Source organism: Petaurus breviceps, unplaced genomic scaffold, assembly GCF_028583685.1.
Source record: "Petaurus breviceps papuanus isolate PSGF00001 unplaced genomic scaffold, PetGlider_PUasm1.0 154, whole genome shotgun sequence".
Classification (NCBI taxonomy): domain Eukaryota; kingdom Metazoa; phylum Chordata; class Mammalia; order Diprotodontia; family Petauridae; genus Petaurus; species Petaurus breviceps.
The window spans coordinates 10,806,325-10,816,177 of record NW_027185715.1 but is presented as its reverse complement, the minus strand read 5'-3'; the positions used below and the strand labels follow the sequence as shown (position 1 = coordinate 10,816,177).

Genomic DNA, 9,853 nt, shown 5'->3' with positions numbered 1-9,853 from the left:
GAGTTCGGATCTGACCTCAGACACTTAATACACACACACACACACACACACACACACACACACACACACACACAAAAACTAGCCTTGTAACCTTGGGCAAGTTACTTAACCCCAATTTCCCTCCAAAAGGCAAAAGAGAAAAAAAAAAGAAAATCAACAAAACAGTAAGTCAAGTCCCAGTTTTTAGAGTTTGTAGATTTCCAAGGTCACGCTGAAAATTTAATAATCTCTTGCAATTTGAGTAAGCTCCAACACACCTCTGATTGAAACACACTTTCTTATTTTTTTTTTCCATTGGAACTTATGTTCTGCTCCCTTTCATCCTCAGACATCCTATTTTGCCTTGTTCTAAATCTCTTATCCTACTCCTTTAAATGAGCAATTCTTGTTTTGCAGGCACAGAAACACACCCATAAACTGGTCAACCATAGATAAACAAAAACAGCATAACTGCTTCTAAATTTAAATGTTTTAAACTCAAATATCTGACTTGCCACTGTTCCTTTTTTTTAATAAGTGAAAGAAATTACTTCAAAGTTCTTTCCTTAAGTGGTCAGAGAAAAAAATATGTTTTGCTCACATAACCTAAATATAGATCTAAATGTTAGGTAATCAATTGTTAACACCAATATGATGTGTATGGTGCTAGCAGGAATATGTGGTAATTTACACATTATGTTTACTTGTAATTGAAAATATCACTAGGCTACTGGCTTCCAGTTAATAGGCTATTATTTCCAGTGACTGTACTTTTTGAGTAAGCATCCCTCATATCATAAAAAAAAATGTCAAAATCAGAACAATCTTGAAAGATTTGACCATTTGTTACCAAACTCTTAAGAACATAAATAAACAGAATCAGTGATCGAATGAATGAACAAGAAAATAACCAAATAAATCAGGCAGCTGCCATCTCTACATCTGAAATGTTTCACTTTTGATGAACAAACTGTACTACTAACAAGTTACTAACAACATTAATACAGCCCAATTGCTACACTGTGACCAAAAATCTGCTCAAAATCTTTCCAGCATTCTCTCAAACGAATACATTTGGTTTTCAATAACTAAAAGAAAAGGTACAAGATTTTTCTTCTGTATATAGACTATAAGAATTCACTTCCAAGCCTTCCTTCTAGACAAAGAACTCCTTCACCATATTCAAAAAGGAAAAAAATCACACGAAAGGTTCTAGAAAATCCAAACAAATTTTGTCACTGATTGTTCCTCTATTCTCTCAAGGATGGATTTCCCCACAGGTAGACAGACTCACTTTGAGTGCATCTCCTTCATTGCCTTCCATCACTTCTAGGATAAGCGCAGCCAGGATGTTAAAGCCTTGGCAATACCCAACAGACTTGTTCCATCGGGCATAGGCCAGCAGAACTCTTTTTAACACCACTCTGTCTTGCTCTGCCTCCTGGCCACAGTACGAGCTGCAACCCGTTCGGTGAAGATCCTAAAAGGTGGGAGGGAAAGGTTGGAAGGGAGAGAACAGAGCAGACAATTTAATATAATCTTACAGAAAGTTTCTCCAAAAGCTATTAGTCCACCAAAATGTTTACCAGGCTATCAAACTGTGACTAGCTATTTCACATTTAGCAGGATTTCAGCAATGAGATACATAGATACATAGATAAATGCATAGACACATAGATAAATACATAGATATATAGATACATAGATAGATACTCTATACAAAAAACTTGACATTACTGTGGTCTCTATTCTACTTTTACAATTTTATTTCATTCAGGCATAATCTAATTTCTTTTGGAGTTTGTACTTATACATGAACTTTTACATATTATAATTCTTTTTTTCCCTAAATAAAAAAAATTTGAGTTTAATTGATTTTTTTGGAGGGGGGAAGGCAAGGCAATTGGGTTAAGTGACTTGCCCAAGGTCACATAGCTAGTATTGTCACATATCTGAGGTCACATTTGAACTCAGGTCCTGACACCAGGGCCAGTGGTCTATTCACTTCACCACTTATCTGCCCCATAGTTTGATTGATCTTAACAAACATTTCCATTTCCATTACAAAGAACAGCACTAGAGAACTGAACATAAAATCATGACTCCTGGTTAGGTATAGCTGTGTTAGTAGCTATACTGCCCTACTTATCTATGTCCCCTTCTGAACTTCCTTCTCTTCCTGTTTATTTTTTCAATTATTCATTGATGCTATTTTCTTCTGAGTTTTTGGAGTTGGATTTTTGTAGAGGGGTTGGTGACCACTCTCATTATGTCTCCATTACTCCTCTCTCTGCTTCCATTTCCATCACCACCAAATAAAAGGCCTCCTCGGAACCAATAAGTATATTCAAGCAAATCAAATTTACACATTGTTGTATCATTTTCTTTGATGGAATTATCCATTCTTTTATGATATATGCCTTGGCTCACACTATCTTTAGTATTAAGTCATTTAGTCTTCACTTAAGCTTGAACCTTCTCTCCAAATGCCCTTTATTGATTATAATTTTAATTTTGTTGGAGTGTTGATAAAGGAGGTGTTTAACATTCCAGCTTTTCTGCATTTGTTTGTGGGGATTTCATAACCTAGCATCAGGTCAGTTTTTAATAAAAGTACTATCACCAGTTGTCAAATATTAATACTTCTTTCTGTTCCCATTTATTAATTATCAGAGACCTATCATAAACAACTTCTCTAAAATTCTATTCACTTGTTTCTTGCTGTTGCTGTTGCTGGATTTTTCTTATTCTTAATAAGGCACACTGACATTTGCAATAATTTTGCTGTCTATTTCTTCCTTTAATTCAGTTAAGTTTTCCTCCAAATACACAAATGGTATATACCATTCGGTTTATGCTTATTAAATATTGATACTATTTAATTATTTGTGATGCCTTTAAGCATAATGTATTTTCTCTTCTCGTTCAACAAGATCTACTCTTACTGTTAGTTTGTCTGAGATTATGACTGCTACCCCTGGGTTTTATTTTCTAAATTCACCTAAAGCATATCTGCTTCAGACCCGCATCTTAACTCAGCAACAACAGAAATAGACTAGAACCAAGCTGTCCCTATCTCCTGCTGGGACTCTGGATGTTCAGAGGCATGTATTACACATCATTCTGGGTTCTTTCACAGTGATCTATGGAGGCTAACACTGTCCCTGACTGCTGCTCAGGCAAGGGAACGGATAAGATTCCTATGGTTTCAGGTCCAAACTACCAGAATTGGCTTCCCCCTCCTCTGCTGTGTCCCAATTCAAAGGGTCTTTAGGCTTCTGGCCCCCTTCCTTAAGTATTACTATTACAATATTGGCAGAAGGAATGAATGAAAAAACATTTGTTCAACACTTAGTATGTGCAAAGCACTTTGCTAAATACTAGACATACAAATAGACAACCAAGGTGATGTTAAACTGTCAGGGAGCTCATATTCTAACAGGAAGATACAACAATATAGAGAAGGCTTAGGCTGTAAGTCAAATGGAAAGGTTCAGTGGCCCTGATAATCCAGTAGCAAAGTAGATAGTAATGTACATAGAACCCTCTCTGTTTCTAACATTGAGGTCTGAGACAGGGCCAAGGACTTTGGATTAAAGAACTTTTCTTTTTGCTACTTTGGCAATGCTTGGTATATAGCAGACACTGAAAAAAACTTCATTGATTGATTGATCAGTAGGAGCAGTAGCACTTACAGAAGAAGTTGCCAGGCTGATATTAAGAGTGCTCCCTTAAATAATGACTGTGAGGACTGGGCTGGAAGATGGAGCCAAAGATCTGAAGAGTATATATAACTACTGAAGAGTATATATTATAACTACCTATGATTACCTGTCCATCACTGGCAGTTGGCTGGCTGGTGATGGTGATGGTGATGGTGATGGTGATGGTGATGGTAATGGTGATGGTGGTGGCAATGGCCAGGATGTTAAACCCTAACTTTACAGGAGTTGTTGCTTCCTGAACAATGGCTATAAAAGGAGAATAGCCAAGCTGAAATCTGGGTTGGTAGTCTTTGATAAAGATACTGATCCATTTACTTTTACGCTTTCGACAAATTTTTTGGATAGGATGGATATTAACATTTTTTTTCCTTTCTACTAAATTTTTATTAAAGTTAGATACCAGTCCTCTAAATAAGCAATTGTTTTAAAAGATCATAATAATAGGGTGGAAAATAGAGTCTTCATGTTAGGTGCCCTCTTGGAGAGAAAAAGGCATTATGTTCGCCATCAATTGAGTATAGATGGAAGAAATACTTGCTTCGCTTTTAATTTTTAATAAAGGTAATATTTGTGATTGTTACTATGTAGAGAGTATGTTTTCCTGAAATTATTCAGGGACTGAGACAGTTTTATGCATACAGTCTAGTACCAAAATTCTTTTGCAAACTGAGAAATACTTTAACTTATAAATCAAGCAAAAAGAAAGCAGCTTATCTCTGCCCTGCAAGCTTTCTAGCTTCAAAGCACAGTTGAATCATGCATAATGTATATGGTTCTTTTTTAATCACACAATTCAATGTAAATGCCATCAATGATTAATTTAGGATTCTATCTGACAGAGAACAAATATTCCTCTAGACATAAGTGTGCCAACAAATGTAAGTCATAGAGTGGCAGATTTGTTTCCACTGATACTGCCTACTTATGAGAAAGAATATACATATATATTACATATATATATTTTATGTGTGTATGTATATCAAAGCTCTATGCAACTTTCAAAGCCAAAAGACCCCAACTAAAACATAAATACTAATTCCAACATAACCTTAAATTCAAAGACTACCTAATTCTTACAATTTTAGCTGCCCTCCATATGTAAAGATTTTGCTTTTGGCCCACCCATTAGCAGAAGAAAATATTTGTTATAGTTCAGTCATTTCAGTCATATCCTACTCTTCATGACCCTATTTAGGCTTTTCTTGGCAAAAATACTAAAGTTGTTTGCTATTTCCTTTTCCAGAAACTGAGGCAAACAGAGTTAAGTGACTTGTTCAGGGTCACACAGCTAGTAAGTGTCTGAAACCACATTTGAATTCCTGTCTTCCTGACTCCATGCTCAACACTCTATCTACCTAACTGCTCCCAAAGAAAATATTACTTGAATTTTTTTTCAGAATTGAATATGTAGTTGGATTTGTGCTGATCACACCCTTCCAGCTGGTCCTTCCTATTCTCCACATGGTTTTCCAGTTTCTGGGAATCAATTGCCTTTCTTTTTCCAGCATAGTTAACCAGGGGAACATTGAACTAAATCTAAAGTGAACTGGTCCAACAAAAATCTAACCAATGACCTTGGCTGTATTAACACCATAGCTATACTAACTAGAGTTAACTATGCTAACTCAGCCAGACAGATATAGTTGCCTGAACACCTATCTTAGAACCTCCATTTAAGTCTAATATTCTATTAAATAACCTTGTCAGCATACTTCAAACTTTTTAAAAGTAAAAATAACCTAATGAAAGTCACATCACTTTAAAGTAACTCTCCTTTTGAAACTGCCAATGCTGGATTTCACAGTCAAAAATCCAGTTGGTGAACACATTGTGGGGATAAAGGATCATCAAATAACCCATTTTCCTCTTCAGAAAGAAAATAATTTTACTCTAAGTTGGCGACAATCCATAAGAACTTCTTATTGACAGTAGCATTTTCAAAGACTAAGTATAGCCAGTGTTTTATAGAAGAAATGCTGGCAACAAAGAAACCTTTAGTCTATGCAAAAATGTAGGAGCAACTCATGAAATGGCAGAGCAAAAACCAGAGGCATTCTGGGGCGGCCAGGTAGCACAGCGAGTAAGAGCACCGGCTCCAGTGTCGGGATGACCTGGGGATCGAATCAGGTCTCAGACACTTAGCACCCACCCAGAAAAACCTGGCTGTGTAACCTTGAGCAAGTTACTTAACCCCAATTGCTTAGGGGTGGCCAGGTGGCGCAGTGAGTAAGAGCACCGGCTCCAGTGTCGGGATGACCTGGGATCGAATCCGGGCTCAGATACTTAGCACCACACCCAGAAATAACTGGCCATGTAACCTTGAGCAAGTTACTTACCCAGATTGCTTTAAAACAAAAAACAGAGGCATTCACACACAGAGCCATTGAATCTGTTAGGGCAAAGGGTTCAGTACTCTATTTTGCTACTACCATTAGGACAATTAGCCACATGTTAGGACAATTACCTTTACTATCTGAATTCCCATGGAGTCATCATCAGGGTTACTTCTTTCATTGAAAGTGAAGCGCATGGTTTTATCCCAGTCAATGGCTATACTGTGCAAGTAGTGGTCTGCCAACGTCAACCAAACCTAGGAAAAATGCAATACGTCCAAGTAAAATATGCATCTTCTACTTTTACTGCTGAATGTCACACAAGGACTTTCTAGTACATTCATCATTTTGTTTACCCTATTTAGCGAGGTGAAATGTAACTTGAAACCTGCATGATTATCAGAACTCTTTCAAAGTATGTAGGTACCTCATATGGTTTTACTAGCCCTAAAAAATCATTCAAATTTGGGCTAGCCATTCAGTCAATAAAAATTTGTCAAATGCCTACTGTGTAACACTGTGTCAAGTTCTGGGGATACAAAACAAGGGAAAAGATATTTGTTGCCCTCAAGAAGCTCACAATCTAATGGAGGAGAAAACAAACAAATATATACAAGCAATCTATATGTAGGATAAGAGGAAATCATTAAAAGAAGGAAGGCATTAGAATTCAGAGGTATTGGGAAAGGCTTCCTGTAGAAGATGGGATTTTAGCTGGTATTCTGAGGAAGCCAGAGAAGTCAGCAGACAGAGGTAAGGGGGAGAGCCCACCAGACCCTGGGGACAGGTAGAGAGAAACCCAGAGATCCAGAGATGGAATGCCTGGTTCAGGGAACAACAAAGGAGGCCAATGTCACTGAACCAAAGAGTATGTGCTAGGGATTCATTCACAGAGAGGTGGATCTAACTTAAATTGAAAGTTTTCTATGTTTGTACCATAAAACACCTGCATATATACATGTAGCTAAAATCACAGATCATCAGTATTGGAAGGAAACTTAGTGATCACAAGCCCCTCATTACAGATGAGGAAACAGAGGATGATAATGGGTATGCAATGTCCAAGGGCAAAGTGAGTTTAAAGATGGTACCAGGGCTAGAACTCATGTCCTAAATCCATTCTCTTTTATCCACATTGACCTCGCCACTATCTCCTGGCAGAGAGTTCCATCATAAAAGACAGTACTGGATTTTTCCCCCTTAGATGACCTGAACAATTGAAATTTTTATTTTTCCCCATATACAATCTTCATAGTTATTCTTTCCGTGGCAATCTCTTTTACATGTTCAAATTATAAGTATTAAAGTTAAACTTACAACAAGTTAATGTTCCACATATGGTGAGTATGAAGTAGCAATAACAAGATGCAAGAAGTGGCAAGAATGACATCAAGTATAAGGTTGGAAGAGGAGGTAAGCCAGTCACATAATGAGAGGGAAAGGTAATAAATGGATAAAAAAAATTACACTAATATCCACAGAATATTAAAGGACCTAAACGAACCCTTCCAGGGTGAGCTATAGGTTCTCTTTGAGGACTTATGGAAGGACAAGAAAAAGAATCAAAGAGAAAGAAAGGCAAATATGGGACTGAGGACTGTACAGGTATAAGGAATACCCACATTAGTGAGATCATGGACCAATCAATGTAAAATGCCCCAAAATAGTTAGTTAAGGCAACTCTGAAGAATGTGTCTTCTGGTAGCAGAGAAGAGAACCAACTACAGACTCAAAAGAGACTTAGCCTTAGCAGTTGGGAGTTGAAATGAGGATACTAGGGGGGCAGAGTCAAGATGGTGGAGTAGAAACAGGACTTCCCCAGGGCTCCGGCTCTCACCTCCTCCAATTCATGTAAAGGGTGACTCTAAAGAAACTTTAGAGCTACAGAACCCACAAAATGACACAAAGAAGCTAACCTCCCACTGAGGACAGCCCAGCAGGCCAGCAGGAAGTGGCCAGCTGGAGGGACTTCAGATCACCAGCAGCGGTGGCAGTTTCCAGAATTATCAACACATAGATGCTAAGGACAAAGTAAAAGGTCAGTGCAGTGTGGACTTTGGGATCCAGTAGTTGGAAGTGCCTTGGCTTTTACCCCCAGGGCAAGAAGCAGCTGAGGTGCTGCGGCCCTGCAGCCACAGCTACACGTGGCCACTTCAGCTCCTGGCCTGCAGATTGTAGGGGGACAAAGGTACCAGTCTGATGGGGTAATTGCTCTTGCTTTAACCTGCTTGGCTCGGGATTGTGGTCTAGGGTGGAGGTCCTGGGGTGTGCAGCCAGCTTGCCACAGTGTGTGGAGATTTCAGTTGCCTTTGGCAACTGAGAAAACCCCAGCATTTGGTAAGAAGCTCCCCTGTCTGGTGGCAGAGTCCTACTGTGGCAAAAATCCCAAAAGTCAAGTAATTGACTGGCAACATGAGCAAATGAGGGAAGCAAAGTAAACAGAAAAACCCAACTTTACACTCCTTTTTTGGGGACAAAAAGGACCAAAGCATGGAACAGGAGGAAGACAGTGAAGTCAGAACTCCTGCACCAAAAGTTTCAAAGAAAAATAAGAGCTGGTTACAGGCCATAGAGGAGGACCTTAAGAAGGATTTTGAAAAGCAAATAAGAGAAGTGGAGGAAAAATTGGGAAGAGAAATGAGAACAATGCAAGGAAATTATTAAATGAGAGTCCAAAAAAACCTTAAAAAATAGACTAACTCAAATGGCAAAAGAGGCTCAAAAAAGCAATGAGGAGAAGAATGCCTTAAAAAGTCAAATTTGCCATATGGAAAAAGAATCTCAAAAGCTCACTGAAGAGAATCATTTCTTCAGAATTAGACTGGAGCAAATGGAAGCTAGTGACTTTATGAGAAATCAAGATACTATTAAACAGATCCTAACAAATGAAAAAATAGAAAGCAATGTGAAATGTCTCATTGGAAAAACCACTGACCTGGAAAATAGATCCAGGAGAGATCATTTAAAAATTATTGGACTACCTGAAAGCCATGACCAAAAAAAGAACCTAGGGGTGGCCAGGTAGCATAGCAAGTAAGAGCACCGGCCCCAGTGTCAGGATGACCTGGGGGATTGAATCCCAGCTCAGACACTTAGCATCCACCCAGAAACACCTGGCCATGTAACCTTAAGCAAGTTACTTAACCCCAATTGCTTTTAAAAAAAAAGAACCTAGAAATCATCCTCCAAGAAATTCTCAAGGAAAATTGCCCTGATGTTTTAGAACCAGAGGGCAAAATAGAGGTTGAAAGAATCCACTGATCACCTCCTGAAAAAGATCCCCAAAAGAAAACTCCTAGAAATATTATAGCCAGGTTCCAGAATTCCCGGATCAAGGAGAAAATATTACAAGCAGCCAAGAAGAAACAATTTCAATATTTTGGAAATACAATCAGGATAATACAGAATCTGGCAGCTTCTACACTGAGGGATCAAAGGGCTTGGAATATTATATTCCAGAGGGCAAAGTATCTGGGATTAAAACCAAGAATCACCTAACCAGCAAAACTGAGTATCATGTTTCAGGGGAAGATATGGTCATTCATTGGAATAGAAGACTTTCAAGCATTCTTGATGAAAAAACCAGAGTTGAATAGAAAATTTGATATTCAGATACAAGAAGCAAGAGAAGCATGAGAAGGTAAACAGGGAAAAGAAATCATAAGGAACTTATCAAAGTTGAAATATTTACATCCCTACATGGAAAAATGATCATTGTAACTTATGAAACTTTTCTCAGTATGAAAATAGTTGAAGGGAATAGAAATGCATATATATATATATATATATATATATATATATATATATATATATATA

The 9,853-nt window shown here is 37.9% G+C and overlaps 1 protein-coding gene across 2 annotated transcripts in view; it reads right to left on the bottom strand.

The window, feature by feature from the left end:
* The window catches only part of TBC1D30 (TBC1 domain family member 30), a 122,121-nt gene that overhangs the window by 43,863 nt on the left and 68,405 nt on the right, over positions 1 to 9,853 (bottom strand). For both annotated transcript variants that reach the window (XM_069080868.1, XM_069080861.1), the window contains 2 exons: positions 6,169 to 6,294; positions 1,274 to 1,459 (listed from right to left, as the gene is read on the bottom strand). In XM_069080868.1, coding sequence (XP_068936969.1) covers positions 1,274 to 1,459; positions 6,169 to 6,294 — 312 coding nt within the window. The remainder of the gene's footprint in view (positions 1 to 1,273; positions 1,460 to 6,168; positions 6,295 to 9,853) is intronic.